At 58.1% G+C, this 18,148-nt stretch overlaps 1 protein-coding gene across 6 annotated transcripts in view; it reads left to right on the forward strand.

Moving 5' to 3' along the window:
* Positions 1–16,717, forward strand: part of SYT6 (synaptotagmin 6) — a 43,778-nt gene extending 27,061 nt beyond the window's left edge. For 3 of the 6 annotated variants that reach the window (XM_036452871.2, XM_036452866.2, XM_045586851.1), the window contains 4 exons: positions 3,228–3,348; positions 7,300–7,471; positions 8,615–8,765; positions 13,835–16,717. In XM_036452871.2, coding sequence (XP_036308764.1) covers positions 3,228–3,348; positions 7,300–7,471; positions 8,615–8,765; positions 13,835–13,909 — 519 coding nt within the window. In that variant the 3' untranslated portion in view covers positions 13,910–16,717. Of the gene's footprint in view, positions 1–3,227; positions 3,349–7,299; positions 7,472–8,614; positions 8,766–11,943; positions 12,010–13,834 lie in introns of all 6 variants that reach the window. The other 3 variants (XM_036452869.2, XM_036452870.2, XM_036452868.2) reach the window with 3 other exon arrangements.
* The last annotated feature ends 1,431 nt before the right edge of the window (positions 16,718–18,148 follow it).

Below are 18,148 nucleotides of genomic sequence, written 5' to 3' on the forward strand. Positions count from 1 at the left end.
CCGCCAGGCCTTGCAATGTGGCCCGCACCGCGCTGTCATCACTGCACTCCGCTGCGTTTCCATCACAATGACAGTTTATGACTGTTCAGTAAACCATTCGGCCCGCGATTTAGGCTGGATTTTAGATTTTGGCCCCTTCTCTGATTGAGTTCGACACCCCTACATTAGGAAGAGAGCTGCACCTCCCGTGCGATTCTGAGTCACGGACACCTGCCCAAAAGTAACGGTGCCTGTGAAACACGGACCCTCTTTCCAGGGCAGGTTCACGTGTGTGTGTGGGGGAGCTTCCTAAATAAACCGCTGTTTCCTGAAGGTGCTCAGACACACACACATGGGCCTCCTGCCGTGCTGAGGCCCCTCTGGAGCCCTGGGGACCAAACCCAGCCTCCAGGATCCCCCTCCCCCTGCACACCGGGCTCCACGTGAGCTGGAGGGTCCCGCTTCTCCATGGGGTCTGAGCTCCCCGTGTCCACACCACAGGCTACAGCTGGAGTATCTGGAGTTGTTTAAGGCGCCTCAATATTGCCCCATTATTTATTCATAAAGCTGCAAGGCCCTTGGGGCAGAAAGCACTTGAGAGAGAAGCAGGCGTGGAGCTCAGAACAAACAGAACCCAGCAGGGAGCCTAGCATCTCCACTTCCCGCCCTTCAACCACCCCTCCAGGGAGAAGCCCGCCCACCCACCCACCCAGGGAGGAGCCCACCCACCAGGGAGGAGCCCACCCACCAGGGAGGAGCCCATCTCTCCAGGGAGAAGCCCACCCAACCACCCAGGGAGGAGCCCACCTCTCCAGGGAGAAGCCCACCCACCAGGGAGGAGCCCACCCACCCAGGGAGGAGCCCACCCCTCCAGGGAGGAGCCCACCCACCCAGGGAGGAGCCCACCCCTCCAGGGAGGAGCCCACCCACCCAGGGAGGAGCCCATCTCTCCAGGGAGGAGCCCACCCACCCACCCAGGGAGGAGCCCACCCACCCAGGGAGAAGCCCATCTCTCCAGGGAGGAGCCCACCCCTCCAGGGAGAAGCCCACCCACCCACCCAGGGAGGAGCCCACCCACCCAGGGAGAAGCCCATCCACCCAGGGAGGAGCCCACCCCTCTAGGGAGGAGCCCACCCACCCACCCACCCACTCTCATCAGACCAGCGCTCAGCACAGGAAGGGACGCTCACTGCGGGCGGGCGGCCTCCCGGCAGAGTCCTGAGCCAGCCTGGGGGCTCAGGTGGGTGGAGTGAGTCTCTCCTCCACGCAGCCCCCTCGTCAGTGGGTCTCCCCATCCTACAGGTGCGGTCCCAGGTGGCCTTGGCCTTGCCCCAGGGCACCTGTAACATCTGTCCCTAAGCCTTTGGGCCCAGGGACCATGGCACCCCCCGGTCAGAGCAGGGGAGGGAGGGGAGGTGACCCAGGAGGAGGGAGCAGGGCAGCTGGCCGGAGGGACAGTGCTGACCAGGACAGGCAGGCAGGGAGAGGCTGTTTCAGGGCGGAGAGAACAGGGTGGAGGCATGGCCGAACGAAGTAACCTGGAGGGCTGGTGGGATGGGGTGGGGGGCAGAGCCTCAGAGAGGCAGGAGCGTGTGGCCCAAACTGTGGGCTCTCTGGCCACGCCACTGGCTGCAGGGCTTCCCATCCCAATGGTGATGGACATTCCACTCTGCCATGTTGCAGCTGTGTGTCCTTGGGCCAGTTGCCTAACCTCTCTGTACTTCAGTGTCCCGCCTGCACATCTGACCCATCTCCACCCCCAACTCCCAGCCCCAGGCCCACACGGAGCGATGCTGTGGAGGAGGCTTTACCCAAAGGAGCCAAACTGGCTCCCACCCGTCTCTCTCCGGGCCCTGCCGGGGTGACTTGGCGCGCCCTGCCCGGAGCTGCGCTGTCTCCTGGGCTTTCCCGAAAGCACGGCGGCTGCTTCTCCGCTGATGGGGGAGGTTCGGACCAGCACTTAATGACTAGGAGGCTGGAAGTGTTCTCTGAGATGGGGAAGCATCTCGCTGGCTTCACTCAGCCTGGATTCCCAAGATGGTCTGGGAGCACTGCGGCCACTCACGGCCTCTTGGGAGAAAGCTGGTCCCGGGAGGAACAAACACGTGGAGGGGCAGGGATGGAGGGATGAGAGCAATCTGGTCTCAAGACCCAAGTGGCTTGATGCTTTGAGGTGAGCCCAAACCCCAGCCAGGAGTCCTTGGCCTTCTCAGTGGTGATGGACGCTCCACTGTGAATCTTTGGTTTTGTGACGTCGCAGGACTTAAGGACAGAACAAGTCCCTCGTATCGCAGACGGGAGCCCAGAGCTGTGGGATGACCGGCCCAAGGTCTCAGAGCTCGAAGCTCACTAGCTGCCGAGGGACGAAAGCCCCTGTGGTCACGGCCCTCTCCTGGGCAGCCATCCGAGGGGTTTGGTCCCTGCCTGGGGCCATGTGAGCACATCAGGAGAGAGAAGCGCTTGCAGACGGGCTGCTGGGGAGCCAGCGGGAGCGATGCTGTGCCTTTAAGAATCACACTGCCCAGATACCTGGGCACTGCAGCCGGGGCAAGGGCTGCGACTGTGGGCAGCGAGGTCAGGTGGACGGGTTGCACTTGAAGCACAGTCTCTCTAAGAGCCAACGTCCTGGCTCTTCCTCCGTGGCAGCAGGCCCGCCCCCTCCAAGCACTAGCCAAGGTGTTTAGCCAGCGCTGCTGGGCTCAGAGCTAGCTGTCGCCCCTAGATAGGAGTCAGGGGGGCCAAGTGAGCTTCAGGACGGCAGGGACCTCTCCGGCAGCGGAGCTCATTACCGGGCAGAGCCCCAAGGCGGCTCCCCTGACAGTGGGCAGAGAGGAAAGCAATAACACCGGCTGTTCTGCGGCTCCTGGTCCCTCCTGGTTTTATTAAAGCCAAAGGGGCGAGCATCCCCAATGCGCATCAGGGCGAGGAAGGCACACAGATCCCGGGCTGGAGCCTCCGGGGAAAGAGCAGGGCAGGGAGAGGGCTGGCGAGGCCGCCTGAGGGACCGGGCTCTCCAGAGAGGAACGTGGCTACCCGAGATGCCACTGTTTCCTTATTCCCCGCCTCTCTGTTTACTCAACCTCTGCCTGTTACTTTCCTCATCGACTAACCCCGTCCTCTGCCTCCTGCGTGTGCAGGGCAACATCCCCTTGCCCACTGAGCCACGAGCAGCCGACCTCCATCAGGCCCGGCACAAACAGCAGAGGGTTCGAGAGCCCCGAGTCTAACCCTCATCTGCTTCTTTGCAGGAGAGCGTGGACTTGGGGGAGATCATGTTCTCCCTCTGCTACCTGCCCACGGCGGGCAGGCTCACCCTCACCGTGATCAAGTGTCGGAACCTCAAGGCCATGGACATCACAGGCTACTCAGGTACCTCTTCCGCCCCAGGGGCCCGCCCGCACCCCCCCCCCCCCCCCCCCCCAGGCAGCGTGAGCGTTAGGGTTTGAAGAGAGAAGGAGAAGAGCTGTCAGCATTTGCAGAAAAGCGGCTGCTCAGGAGGGACACGCTGTGGGTTCTGCCACTTCCTTGCACTGTCATGTTTTGGTTTCCTGACCTGAAAAAAATAGCTTCCCAGGTTGCTTTCGGGATAAACGAGTTAATTCACATAAATGCTTAGCATTGTGCCAGGCACATAGGAGCTCTCAGCAGATATTAGCTATTACCACGTTCTCTCTCCAGAGGAGGGTGAGCATAGGAAGCGAATACATAGGAGAACATGTTGGAGGTCCCAGCCGCCTGCGGCCGCCCTGCAGTCCCAGCCAAAGAGCAACGCCACCGGGAAGCCGAGTGCATTTGTGTTTGAGTTCTCCCTGCGGGGCGCGGGCGGCCTCGGCCTCGGCAGCGGGAAAGCGGCCGGAACCGCAGGAGAGAATAAGTCCCGGTCTCGCCCCGAGGGAATGCCTGCACGGGGGCAGCTGTACAGACTGCAGCTGGACGTGGGCCGGAGTCTGCCCTTTGCCGCGGTTCTGCAAGGATGTGGAGAAGGCGTTTGAGTTTTGATATCACGGAGGAGTAGCTTGGGTCCCAGGGGCCTCCACCCGCCCGCTCTTGGCTCCAGTTAGCCCCCGAAGTGAAATGGGGCGAGCACCCCTCAGAGCGGCGCACGTGCAGGGAGAGGAGGCCTGGCTGGCTGCCCGGGAGCCAGCTCAGAGGCTCCGAGGACTCCGACGGCACAGGAAAGCCTCTCCTGGTGCCTCCGAACGTGGATGGGAGTGGACGGAAGGTTTTCCCTTCTATCCCTCAGTGGGTGGGAGTGAAGGTTTTCCCTCTATCCCTTAGTCTCCTCTCCTCCGTCTAATCACAGTTGCCATAAAGAGGGGCGGGTCCAGCTGAAAACATCTGGCCCCGGTGCAAGCTGGGGGTGCCCGTTGAAGAAGAGGCGCTAGAGGTCTTGAGAAATGAGGGTTCAGGGAAACGCCCGCGCACTTTTTGTGTCTTGTTTGCAGCTCTGAAGCGCCAGGGGCCTCCGCTTCTAGCCGCCCCCGCCCCGCTCCCCGCAGCGCTCGGCCTCCAGGCCAGAGACGCCCCCAGTGAGCGCCTCCCCCTCTCCCCTCACTGCCTCTCCTTCCCCCGAAGCTAGCGCCACTCATCAGGAGGTGGGCGAGAGAATAAAGAACCTTCTCAGACATAGTCAGCTTTCTCCAAAAATACAGCCACGGTAGATTTCATTTTAATATCCAAATAAGCGCATGCCAGGGACAGAAATTCACAGAGCACTCTCAAGGCTGCTGAGGCAAATGGGATTTTGCTACCCAAGTCCCCACACTATCTTCTGGGGTGTAATTACATTGGTGTGCCGGGAGAGAGCTGGTGGCGGAGCCTCTGAGGTCCCTGCCGAGGCTGCTCCCCATCAGAGGGTTGAGTCCTAACCTCCCTCTCACATGCCCCCTTTCCCACCTGGGCTTACAATCTGCTGCTGTCTCAGCTGGATTCTGAAAGTGCAGGTGTGGCTTCTTATCGGGATTTCTGCCTACTTTGTTCGCTGAAAGAATCAAGTGCAAAGAACACAGCAAGCATTGAATAAGTATGTACTGAATGAGTGAATGAATTTATAGCTGGAGGAGCCCCATCCGGGGCATGCAGCGGGGGCATACATGCCAAGGGCCTCTCAAACTAGACCCCTGTTTCTGAGGATGACTTTGAGGTTACCTTCAGCCCAGACTGCTTTGATGTTGGACTCAACGAGGGAGGGAATGGAGCTTATTCATGGTCTGATCCTGATTTATATGGCGTTGACGTCTAAAACCAAGGCCCGTCCTATTCTCCTTGATCTAAAGTGGCTGTGAATCAATCCTCTAAGCCTATCTATGGAACCATGACGGTGAACATAATTCAAAATAGTAAGGAGCGGGGCGGGGGCAGCTAGAAGGGGTGGTGAGTCAGTGAACTCCCCCATCTCTGCCACATCTGGTCTGCACTACTTTGGATCCAATGGTTAAAAAGTGAGCTTTGCAGTCAGGCTAGGGTGCAAATCGTAGGCAAGTTTCTTCATCTCTCTCTAAACCTGTAAAATGGGGGTGATAACGATGATGAATATTTTATAAGGTTAAGGTGACGTGTAAATGGCATAATGCATAGGGATCTCTTAGCTCAGTGCCTGGCACATGCTAAACGCTGAGTCCTGATGGCTCTGGTGATAGGAGGCTGAAATGCCCTGTGGTCTTTGTGCCCCGCCCTCGGCTGCTTCGACAGCACAGGCTGTGGAGAGGAGAGGACCTCAGAGGGCTGAAGCCAGCATCCCACCGGAAGCCGTGAGGTTTGGCCTCGAAGCACCCTAGGGGACAGTCACCACAGAAGCTGGGCACGGCCCCCGGACAGGGGGCTCTTTCCCAGCCTGGAGACGGGGGCCTGGGCTTGCCATGGGAAGGCATGGACACAGGATGGCAGGGGGGGTGGCAGCCTCCACCTGAAGACACTTTCCAGAGCAATACACACCCCTCAGGAGCTTCGGGGTTGCCATGGTAACGACAGGTCTGGGTGCTAAGACTGTCCCACAGCGGTGTTCAGGCCGCCTCTTTCTTTTTTACTGAAGACCCTCCCGAGAGAGGCCCTGTCAAATGGGTGATGGGTGGGGGGCTGGTGGGACAGGGTTGATCAAACACCTCGTCGTCTCCCAGCTCCTCGTAAATCCTGTCTCCACGTGCCTGTGGTTAAGCCACAGCTGCCACAGTGGCCAGCCGGTGGCTCATCTGTCTACTGAAAGGCCTTCCAGGCTTGGAGTTTCTGACCAGGCCCCAGCTCTCTCCCTCCCCGCAGCTGTGTGCCCCAGCTGCCACCCAGCGACGCCCAGGCAGCGGGAGGCCTGCGGGGCCTGGGGATGAGATGCACCTGTGCGTCCAGGAGCGGGGAGCCCACCTCCTGACACATTCGCAGGAGCCCGGGCATCCGGCCAAGAGCGTGTCTCCAACATCCGCGTCTCCAAAGCTGCTCTCCCCGCGAGCCGCCCTCCCGCTCCCGGGCTGAGCCGCACAAAGAGCAGTTACGGTGCCGCCGGACACCTGTGCTCGGACACAATAGGCGGCCCCTCACCGGGGTGAGGAGATAATTTCAGGGTGGGAAGAAACACCATGGAACACCATTCAGAAAACTAAAGAGACAGAGATGGGAGGCCCGTGGGTGTTCAGTGAAAGGACAGCTTCTTGCTGGGTGGAGAGAATCCAAGATCCTGCTGAGAAATGAAACCCCAGCGGCAGCCCTCAGCCCTCCTGCCCCGGCCACAGCCCCCTCCTCCGCCACTGCCCAGGGGGCAGGCCCGGCCTCAGAGGCAGCGGAGGGCGGGGCCGCCACGCCCCTTCGGGACCCTAATCCTCCCGGCGGTGGGGCACACAGACACACTGTGCTTGTCGCTGCTCATTGACCCGGACAGCACTGCTTCTCTTTGGGTGCCACCGAGTGCTATTTTTACCCCTTACTCTTTGGTTAGCATGCTGCCAAGCCCCCCAGAGAAAAGGATTCCAACGAGGTGAGAGGGATTGAGTGCCTCTTCACTACCCTGGAGAGTCAGCTGGCCGTCACGGAGCCCAGAGTTAGGGCGCTGACGGCACACCCGTGGGCAGGTGTCCTGATTTGGGGCCAGCTTCCATCAGTGCAGGTCTGCTAAGCGCTCTCCCAAGCACCCTGAGGTCTCTGAAGCACGGAGTGTCCTCAGAGACAGGTGTGCTCCGTAGTCACTGGTGCTTCCATTGTTTTAACGCCCCCGGTGGCATCTGGTGGCCAGCAGTAGACGTAACAGGGCTTCTGGCCCCTCCGGTGCCAAGTGGTGCTGGAGCACATCTGTTTAACAGGCTGCCCTCCCTTCCTTCCCACCGCCCCTCGGCACAGACCCTTACGTCAAAGTGTCCCTGCTGTGTGACGGGCGGAGGCTGAAGAAGAAGAAGACCACCATCAAGAAGAACACGCTCAACCCTGTCTACAACGAGGCCATCATCTTCGACATCCCGCCCGAGAACATGGACCAAGTGAGCCTGCTGATCTCGGTGATGGACTATGACCGGTAGGTACGGCCCCGGAGGGACACGGCTCCCTGCATCTCTGGCAGCGCAGGGCTTCTGGGCCGTGACCTTGTGGTTCACGGCCCCGGTGTCCGCCGGCCGCAGCCACGGAGAGAGAGCACAGGGGCCGGAGGGAGAGCCTGGGTTCCCCTCAGCAGGAGCTCAGGCCTCCCTTCCCAGCTGCTCCATTTCCGTCGGGGCAGCTCCCCACTCCCGTTCCCCTGCCTTCAGTCCTGACTGTTCCCATCCCTCCTCTGGCTCCAAGGCCTGTGGTCTGTCCTCAAAATGGCCTCTCCATCCTCTCCGTTTCTGCTCACCCCCCCACTCCCTCAGGGATCGCTGTGCGGCCTCCATCACTCCCTCCTCCACCCAGCCAGCCTACGAAAGGCACGCCTTCCTCATAAGGAACCACTTTCTTTCTGGCCCCGCCCTTCTCTAGGACCATCCATGGCTCCCGGTGCCCAGGCTCTTCCCCTGGACTCCCAAGGATTTCCATCTTCTGGACCCAGCACATCCATCCTTGGTTTCTCCCTTATTGGAGATATTCCTTCTCCTCCACCGATCCAATCCCACTCCTGCATGCAGACTGGCTCAGAAGTGTTTTCTGACCCCTCCAGCTACCAGCACTCCTCTCTCCACTTGTCCCTCTGCCGAGAGAGAAGGAAACAGGCGGTAAAGCCTCAATCCGGGGTTTTTAGCTCAAGTCCTCGGGCCCAGTGGGTGCTCGGTGAGCATAGTTGAGCGATGATTGATGTCCTTGCTGAGTGAGTAACTCACCTCCCAGCCGCTGGGGGAATGGTGCTCAGAGCAGGTCGATTTATTTCCAAATGCTGACAGCATTTCAAGGGGGGGGGGGGATGTTGATGTGCAAGCCGAGTCCAGGAAGGAAAGAGACCTTAACCCTCCAACGCCCCCAAGTCAGGCCACTGCCCATGGTTTCCTGAGACTCCAGACAAGTGTAGAACTTTTTGCTCATCTGACTGTGTCCAGTGTCCGCCCCAGGAGGCAGGGCAAAGCGTCACTGCTGCCGGCACCCTGCCGGGCGCCTGTTTTCAGAGCTCAGTGCTCTGAGTTAGACCTGCCAGCAGAGTCCCTCTCTGAGGGTGTGCCTGGCCCCCATGCCGGGCCTTCTGTCTCTCCCTCAGGGTGGGCCACAATGAGATCATAGGAGTCTGCCGTGTGGGGATCAACGCGGAAGGCCTGGGCCGGGACCACTGGAACGAGATGCTGGCGTACCCGCGGAAGCCCATCGCGCACTGGCACTCCTTGGTGGAGGTAAAGAAATCCTTCAAAGAGGTGGGTGAGGTCGCCTCAGCCCTTGGCATGCTTGCTGCATGGCAGCGCGCGCTGGAGAATGGCCGTGGGCTGCTGCGAGGCCTGGCCTTTGTGGGTCCTGGGGGCGGGGCGTGGGGCCGCGCTTCCCCCCAGTGTGCCGGGCAGGAGGAAGACCAGGGACGCTGCCTGACAAAGGGCCTCCGAGGTGGGCAGACCGAAAGCAGCACTGAGTTTTAGTTTGGAAAATAAAAACTCAGGGGAAGCCTTCCTAGAAGCCCGGATGCTTTCACCGAGGCCCTGGGCCAAGGCAGCCCTCGGGAGCGAACCCCACGGAGGTGAGATCAGAACTTGGCAAGAAATCGGACCTCTGTTGGGAGCAGCGAGTTGCCGAGGCTGCGGCCGGGGCAGTTTTCACTCCGAGGGAGACGCCAGAGCTGGGCGCTGGTCTGATAGACGTGGGTGCTCACCAGCTTGGCGATAGGGTCTCCCTTCCTGGCGGGTTGTACAGAGACACATGGACAGGACACTGCCTGGGGCTCCCAGGATTCAGGCTTCAAACGTGGTCCCTCCTGCCTTGCTGTGCAACCGTGAGCCCGTCCTTTCTCTCTGACTGCAAGGAAAGATCCCCTCTGGTGACAGTTCCTCTGCCCACCTCCCTGGGCCTCCCCCAGAGTAAGGTCCTGGGATTTATGGCTTGGTGGTCCCAGCCTCATAAGTCTAGGGAGCGGTGTAAAATTGGAAAATCCGCTAATAAAAAAATAAAGCGTCATCTCCCCACCACATGGGCCCTTAAAAGCAAAGTCACCTAAAAACAGTAATCGCGTCGCCACACTCTGGGGCACAGAGACGGTGTGGCAGCCGAGCCAGAGGACTGCTCACCCCTCCTCAGCGGACAAGCCCTTTCCCAGCAGCTTCCAGCAGCGAGGTGTCTCCAGAGACAGGGCTGAGGGCTGGGGGAGCCGAATGGGTCCTGGGGGAGCCAGGCCATTGGTTACCTCCCGGGAGGGGCGGGCCTTGTGAAGCTCCGCCCCGCAGCCCCTGGGCCCCAAGAGGGATGAGACATAGATGCAACCTTCCTGACCACCTTCGGCCTCGCCTTCCGTCTTGTGGCTTTGGTTTGACTACAGCTGTGGAGCCTGAGTGAGCGAGGCTGGTTCCTCAGCAATGTGGCTCCTGACCCACAGGGAAGCCTCTGCCCCGTCTTTTCCAGAAGGTTCTCTCTGGAGAGTGGAGGTGAGATTCCACTACCAGCCTCCACCTACACAGGAGGCAGCTACTGTCAGCAGATGACTTGGGGACAGCACCCGGCCCCTCACATGCCCTGCCCCTCCCCTTTAAAAGCCCTTTGGTGATATAAGAATATAGCAAACCGATCTGCATGGTTGAGGGGCGGGGCATAGGATGGGAGCTGAGAGGCTCCCATGGGCTCAGGCACTCACGGTGCCCACCCAGCTCTGCAGTTTCCTGTTGATGAAGGAGGGCGAGGCTCCTCCTACACAACTCTGAGCCTCCGTGAGGACCGACCGACCGGGCAGGGAGCCAGCATCTTGCACCCCCCTTCTAACCTCCAGCCTGCAATAACCCATCACTGGTACCCAACCGGGCTGCCCTCCTAAACTGGGTGTCACCAGCCAGGCTGGGGTGCGGGTGGGTGCAGGGCAGCACAGTGGGGGTCCGACCCAGAGTCACTCTTCTTTGAGATGAATGCAACCTAATTAAGCCAAATAATTGATTCCAAATCCTGTCTTTTGTGAGTCCAACTCACTCGTTCAGACTACAAAAGAAAGAAAGATAAAGTAGAATCAAGCCCTTGAAAATGAATATTCGATGAGACAGTAAAGGGAAAGGAACAGTATATGGGAAAGGAAAAGAGAATAAATTGATTTATATCCTTTGGGTTCTGCTTTTTTCTTGGCCTCGCCAACAGAGCACCCCAGACCGCCCCTCCCTCACGCACTGGCAAGCTGTCTCCTGCTCAGCTGACAGGTTCTCTGAATGAAGGAGAATGAATGACATGCGGCTTGGCAACCTGGGATCCCATCCATATAAACGTGTATACAATTTCCATCTACCCTGTGAGCACCCACAGTTTAAGGACCTTTATAAGCGTGCGCCCAAAGCCCACCGGGCTAATATGAAGGCCGCATTCGTTGGGTTCATGTGACGCATTGTACTTGAACGCTTATCTCAGTCATCCTCTGAGCTCTCACCCCACCTTCTCTTCCGTCCTGTTCTGGACACCGAGGGAGAGTCTTGCCCCGGGACCGCTTTCTCCGTTGGTATAATCCGTGAAGAAATCCCGCTCCCCAGCTCCCAGGAAGAGAGACGGCATCGCACCTGGGAAGCACCTGTATTTGTATTGTACTCTCCTCAGAGGAGTTTGAGTGCTGGGATCATTTCTCTTTTTATTAACGAGCACAGAGGGCTCCATACTCGCTCGCTCGCTCGTTTGGGGTTTTACATAAGGTCGAGGGGAGCAAATGAACTGAAAGGCGTTTTTTCCCGCTGGGATTTCCCCCACGAACACAAAGTGATGAAGCCACGGCCAGCATCCTCCCTCTCTGCCTGTCATCGCTGTCACCACCTACCATGCCCGGGATGGCCAGCAGCCTTCTCCGAGGCGTTCTGTCCTGAAGGGCCACGCTCACATCACCTGCCGGAGAGCTGAGGTCTCTGTTGGACCCGCACAAGGTCTTCCCGTAGTGCTGCCCCCCGGGAACGACCATCTTCCCGCCTGTGGGGACCAGGTCTCCGCGAGTTCACAGCCCCGGCAAGCCTCCTGGGCCGTGCCTTCGCCTGCCCGCTGCCCACGAACCCGTCTGCTGTGTTTTTCGTCATAGGAAGATCAGGGGCTGGCGGGGAGCCCGGATAAACAAGTGAGCTCCGTGTGCCTCCTCTGTGGGCTGTCACAGAAGGAAGAACGGGGCTCTGTGTAGAGATTTCAGTTTCCTCTCTGGTCTGCCCATCAGGTGGTTTAGGTGGCAGGGGAGCCCAGGGGAGGAGCCAGTAATCACAGGGTACCTTGTACCAGCATTGATGGCCATCACAGGAAAAGGAGAACTTCTAGAATGAAGGTCTGTTCGGTGAAAGCCTTAGTCACCGTCTCACGCCATGCCACCTTTTGGTTGAGAAACCCTTGAGTCAGAAGTCACAGTGGGCTCGACAGGCAGGCATTTACTGATCTAAAATATTTCACCAGGGCAACCCTCGGTTGTGAGTGCATTCACGTGGATGCTGCGAGCAGAGACTGCCTCCCGGAGTAGGAGTAAGTACCACGAGGCCAGGCGTCTCACTGGCCCCCGGTCTCCTTTCCCTGGCGCGGCCGGTGCCAGGGTGGCAGCCGGGGCCGTGGAAGGAGCGCCGAGTTGGGAGTTAGGAGACCTGGTTTCGGATCCTGGCTCTGCCCCAGCTAGCTGTGTCTTCACGTCTCTGTGTCTTTGTTTTCTTGTCTTCAAGAAGGAGAGAGTTAGGTGGGATGGTCTCCCAGGCCTGGGTGCTGGGTCACACCCTGGTCAGCACTGCTTGTCCAGCCGTGCTTGGCTGTAACGCTGCCGCTCAGCCTGGACGGGAAGTGCGGAGGGGCCACGAGGCGCTGAGCTGGGGGAGGACGGCAGAGCTGGCTTTCCGGAGAACGGGGAGCATGAGGGCGTTGGGTAGGCTTGGGTCTCTCCTCAGCACGGGGTCTCCCCCTTTCTCCAGAGGAGATGCTGATGGCAGGTGGTCTATTCCTTAGGGGGCTCGGCTTTGTCTGGAAACGGCCGTGACCTCCTGCCCCCTCCCCCCACATACACATGCACAAATGCATATCCAGCCCCCACTCAGCCCTGTCACTCCACGGGGAGACCTGAGGCTCACAGGAGCACAGGCTGCACTTCGTTTCAGAAAGGCCAGCCTGCCCTCCCCGACTCTCCCGGAACCGGTCCTGTGGTGTCTAGCGGAGTGCTCCTCCGCTCACAGGAAGGCCGCACTGCCTCCCTTTGGGGCTCACAGCCCCAGGCAGGCCGGGCACATCCACCGCAGGGTCAGCTCCTGGCCCCGCACGCTCCGCTGTCGCTGTGCCTGGCTGGCTTTTCCATGCAAACAAGGGCAACATGCTCAAGGGCGGTTCCGTCAGCCTCAACCTCTGCTTCATCCCATTATGCCTCACGACATCACCCAGGTTCACAGGGGGGCTAGGGCCGGGCTGAGAGGAGGCAACCCCGAGAGGAGAGAGCCGAGGGGAGCAAAGGCGGGTACCCAGAAGGGGAATGGCTGCCGGCCCTCCACCTCCTATCTCTCCACCAGTCAGCGCGGATGCCCCGAGGAAGCATTAATACTGAAGAACGCCCAGAGCCAGAGCAACATCAGGCTTTTAGCTGTACTAACAGCCGCAGACAGCTCGCCAATAATTCATGATCGGGCTCTTGGCAGGGAGGGCACACTCTGCAGACTGCCTCTCCCGCTAACGTAATCCGGTTTTCCGTGTGAGAAATGCGGAAGCTCAGAAACGGCCCAGTCACCGCACCTCCACACACACACACACACACTCTCACACACACACACTCACATACTCTCACACACACACACACACACACACACTCACACTCACACACACTCACACACACACACACTCTCACACACACACACACACACACTCTCACACACACACACACACTCTCTCTCTCACACACACACACACACACTCACACTCACACACACTCTCACACACACACACACTCTCACACACACACACTCTCATACACACACACACACACTCACACACACTCACACTCACACACACACTCTCACACACTCTCACACACTCACACACACACACTCACACACTCTCACACACACACACACACACACACACACTCTCACACACACACACACACACACACACTCACACAAGCACGCCTTCATGATCTCTGCAGTAGGTCTATTTCTTAACTCAGGTATTCCCAACGAGAGCTGTTCCCTGACGTATTTTGCATGGCTGACGGCAACACTCGAGAAAGCTCCCAAGAGTGAATCCAGTGCATGAGCCAGACCAGCTCCGGAAGCTGAGCCGTCAGTCCCCCCGCAGTCAATAACCGCTTCTCTCCTCCCAGCACTGGCAGGGCCGCGCCGCCAGCTTCGACAGCGAGAGCTCGTGCCCCTCTCCGAAGCCGCCTCCGACACCGTGAGCCGCACGGCCGAGCCGCACCGACGGGACTCGGCGCCGTCCTTTCTGCACCTGCTCAGCCGTCTCCGCACAGAGCCGTGCGGTGGGCGCACCGGGGGCGGCGCGGCGCGGGGTCCTACCTGCTCCTGCGTAGGCCAAGGCCGGGGCACTTGTCCTGCGGTCAGATCCGTCTTCGTCTTTTCTGTCTCCCAAGGTGATTTTCTTTTGTGTGTGTGTGTGGTTTTCCCTTTTTATGGATCTGCTGTCAAGAGAAGAAGAAAAGGGAAAGTAGGCAAAAGCAGAGTGGAGAGCCCGGAAGTGGGTCAGTAAAATACAGTGTAACATAGTCTTCTTTTTGGGGAAAGGTGACGTGGATGGCTGCAATGTTGTGCCTCCATCAAGTGCCACTACCCCGGAGGGTGGAGCTGTGGGCTCCCTCTCGGCGGCCTGCAGGTGCCAATCCAGGCAGGAGCCGTTGGGGGACTATTGGGAGCTCTTCGCCCTGGGACACAAGCCGAGATGGACGCCTGGTCCCTATGGAAGCCACAGCGCCCTGGCGTCTGGGAGCCTCGAGGAGGTTGTACAGGGCCCCTCGCGCCCCTTCTCCACGGGCTTCACTCGTGATGGGAAAAGGTCTTGACCCCTCCTGGGAACTAGGTCCCTCCCTTCAGGAATGATTCTGCCCAAACGAAACGTGCCCTGTGTTTTCGCGCGCCCCACCGTGAACGACCGTGCTTGTTCTCGAAAATGACCTTCCTTGTCAAGGGAGGTACGTGTGTTCTGGAAGGATTTCTGTATTATGCACGGCTTTGTAATGCCACGCGGTACCAAGCAGCTGTTTAAAAAGCCTAAGAAAACCCGAGGCCAAATGTCCTTTTCTGGATGGGGAGGTGTGCAGTCCAAGTAATAGCGGGAGCATCTTTCTATGAAGAGTGTCTTCTTGGTTTCTCTTAAGCCTAGTTCAGCCCCTTCGACTCTGGGGCAATCTTCATCTCGAACTTTAGTTCTGTAAACTATTGAGTACTTCTGTGTTTGCTGTTTGTTTCAGTGGTAATGAAAGTGTTATTATTTGTGGGTGTTTTTTTTTTTTTCTTTAGATATCTACCTTAGGCCAAGTTCAGTTTAGGAAAAATATATTTAAACTCTTCTGTATTGTCAGAGTACATTTCTGTTGAGTTGGCCTCCCCGTCCGCCCACCCCCCACCCCCCGGAACTAGGTTGACGTGCTCAGCTCAGTCTGTGGAGCCTTTGTCAATGGAGAAGGAGTTTCCCCTTCAACGTGTGCTCAGACAGAGCCGTGTGTGCGCCCAAAGGCGGGTCTGCTGAAGAACCCCTTCTTTCAACCACCGGAGGCCAAGAACGTGCAGGCTCTTCACGCACCTGTGTCTTATTCTTTACGCCTGCTGTATCCTGGAGGAGCTGCAACTCAATGAAATAGCCCTCATTTCAAAGCCAAGTTACCAGGCTTCTCTGCTGATAACACCTTTGGGCAGTGTGTTCTGGTCCTAAAAAATGGCCAGATTGGGCACGAGGTGACGGGATGTGGTGGCAGAAGACATGTTAAGCTTAGAAAAGTAAATGTAGGCAAACCCCAACTCCCCATTGTACTGAGCCTTCAACTTAGGGGCAACTGAGTCATTGGTATAAAGATACATTTTCTTCCCAAATGTCTTGTGGTGGGCAGATAGGCCTTCCTGGTTAGGCAGTCTGCAGCGGATGTTCTCTTGAGAGTACGAGGAAAAAACCAAGGTCATGGCAAGATTTACATCCCGCCACTTCATTTTTCTTGACTGACCCCATCAAGAGGGCCAATGAGCAGACGTTGTGGTTCCTGCAACCATGAGGGGACACTTGAGTTTCCTGGGCCAGAAGGAGCCCGGAAGTGAGCTCACGTGCATGCACGACCAGCTGTCATCCACAACTTGTAGGCATGCCTGCTGTGTGGCTCAGTGATTGACCGCTGTTGACCCAAGAACCAGGAGGTCACGGTTCAATTCCCGGCCAGGGCACAAGCCTGGGTTGCGGGCTCGATCTCCAGTAGGGGGCGTGCAGGAGGCAGCCGGTCAATGATTCTCTCATCATTGATGTTTTTATCTCTCTCTCTCCTTCTCCCTCACTGAAATCAATAAAAACACATTAAAGAAAAAATTAAAACCTGTAGGTACTTACAGATAACCACTCTAAACTTTTGGAGAAGGGAGTGTTATTGGCGTGAAACTTGGACTAATTACTGCTCTCAGCCATCCCCCTTCTGTCCAAGCTGCTCTCTCACACATGGTTTTGGAAAATCACTTCCTGAGCAGACTATGGTCAGCCCCCACGCCAGCCTAACCAGCTGCAGCCTCGGTGAGTTGGTAGATTTCCACAGGCTGGGAGCACCCCCCCTCCCCTTCCTCAGGGGAAGCTGTTCTGACCGGAAGCCTCAATGAAACCTGAAGGTCTGCCAATTTCATTATCTGGCCCAACATCTCCCATAGACAAGAGTAAAATGAATCACAAGTTCCTGAATAAAATAAAACACAGGGTGCACTCGTTTGTTAGTTTCCTCGGCCATGAGAAACCTCTTGGGCTGCTCCTGTGAGCTTTGCTGACGTTGGGATAATGGAGGCCTCGGACAAAGACGTTGTCTTTAAAACTGCAGCGCTGCCTGCTCCGTATGCAGCGGTGTTCCTGGACTGAAACATGCCTCCTCTCACCCCCGGCCCCCATCCTCGGGATGTTAATTAATTGCATCGTCATTTAAAAAATGACATTGTTAATTACTGCCTCGCATCTCCCTCCCCGTCACAGCCTGGAGTCTTTATTCAATTAAATCTCTGTCTCTTGCCCATTTCTCTCGTCACTGTGGGTTCCTGGGGTCTGTCAGCGTGCACACAGGGATGCTGCAAAGCTTTTATTTTTCATCTCTGTCCCTGGAGGTGACCGCCTCCCTTCGCGGTACAGCCATAGGGCTGGTGGCGTTGGTTCTGCCCCAGGAACAGGGGCACGGCCCGCACAGCTGGGGCCACCGGTGTTTGCCTGGGCCCGGGCAGGGCTGCTTCCTCGGCTGTTCAGCGCCATCCGCAGCTCCTCCAGAGGCCGCAGCTTCTCCAGGAAAGTGGGTCACCCCCTCAGTCTGGAAAGCGAGATGCTTCGCCCACCAGGGGAGGGATCCTGCTAATTCTCATAAACGCCCCGTGGCGGAGTGATAAGAAGATCCGATGGCAGACTGGAAGATTTAAAAAGAGCATTAAATCTCTTTTTAATGCCGGGGTGGCTCAGTGGTTGAGCATCGTGGTTTGATTGATTCCCGGTTAGGGCACCTGCCTGGGTTGCGGCTCAATCCCCAGTGTGTGTGTGTGTGTGTGTTGGGGGAGGGAGCGGGGGTGTGCAGCAGACAGCTGATGGATGATTCTCATCTTTAATGTTTCTGTCTCTCCCTCTCCCTCTCTAAAACAAAAAATATATATTTAAAAAGAGCATTCTAGCCTCATAGAAAATCGTCTCTGCTTACCTCAGCTCTTAGTTTAGAAGGCAGCCCGTGGAGAGGAGGGAAGGCGCCACCCATTTGTGCATCTGTATCTAAGTGCGATGCCACCCAGGGAGCTGAGCTGCTGAGAGAAGCGCTCTGCTGCTCCCCTCCTCCCGCCGCCTCACCAAGCCGCCCACGAGGCGGCAGCCCCCATGCGGGGACGTGCCGGTGGCATCTGGAGCTGATCCACCCCGGGGTGAAGGTGCCCGCCCGCGGGCTGGGTCACGCAGCAATGCCAGCCTCCAGATCTCAGCGGCTGAAAACAACAAGCAAAGGCTTACTTGTTCACGCCAGGTGTCCGCTGAAGGTCAGCCAGGGGCTGGGGGGAGGGGGAGCTGCTCACGGATTCATGCAGAGGGACTCAGAATGGCACCGCAGCCAACATCTCAAACGCTGCTAGCTGCTGCCAGCAAAGAGCTCAGACGGGTCTCATAGTGGCCTCGATGCTCTGGCCCGAAAGGAACACATGTCACCTTCCTTTGACAGTCCATCGCCCGGAACTACCCATGTCACCTCTCAAAACGCCGGGGCCCAAGCGCCAAGGGAGGAGGAACTGCAGCCGTGTGGTTCTCGGTGCTGGGCGGGTCGCAGTGAGCGTGGACGCCTGGGAGGGCTGGCTCAGAGGAACTCGCACAGGAAACTGGCTCATTTCTTGTGTGATGAAACGAAGGACTGCCCATTGGCCACACACGGCGCCAGCCTCAGGCCTGAACCTTGCCCACAGAAAGCTTTTAGTCTAGTAAGTTGCCA

Source organism: Pipistrellus kuhlii, unplaced genomic scaffold, assembly GCF_014108245.1.
Source record: "Pipistrellus kuhlii isolate mPipKuh1 unplaced genomic scaffold, mPipKuh1.p scaffold_m20_p_24, whole genome shotgun sequence".
Taxonomy (NCBI): Eukaryota; Metazoa; Chordata; class Mammalia; order Chiroptera; family Vespertilionidae; genus Pipistrellus; species Pipistrellus kuhlii.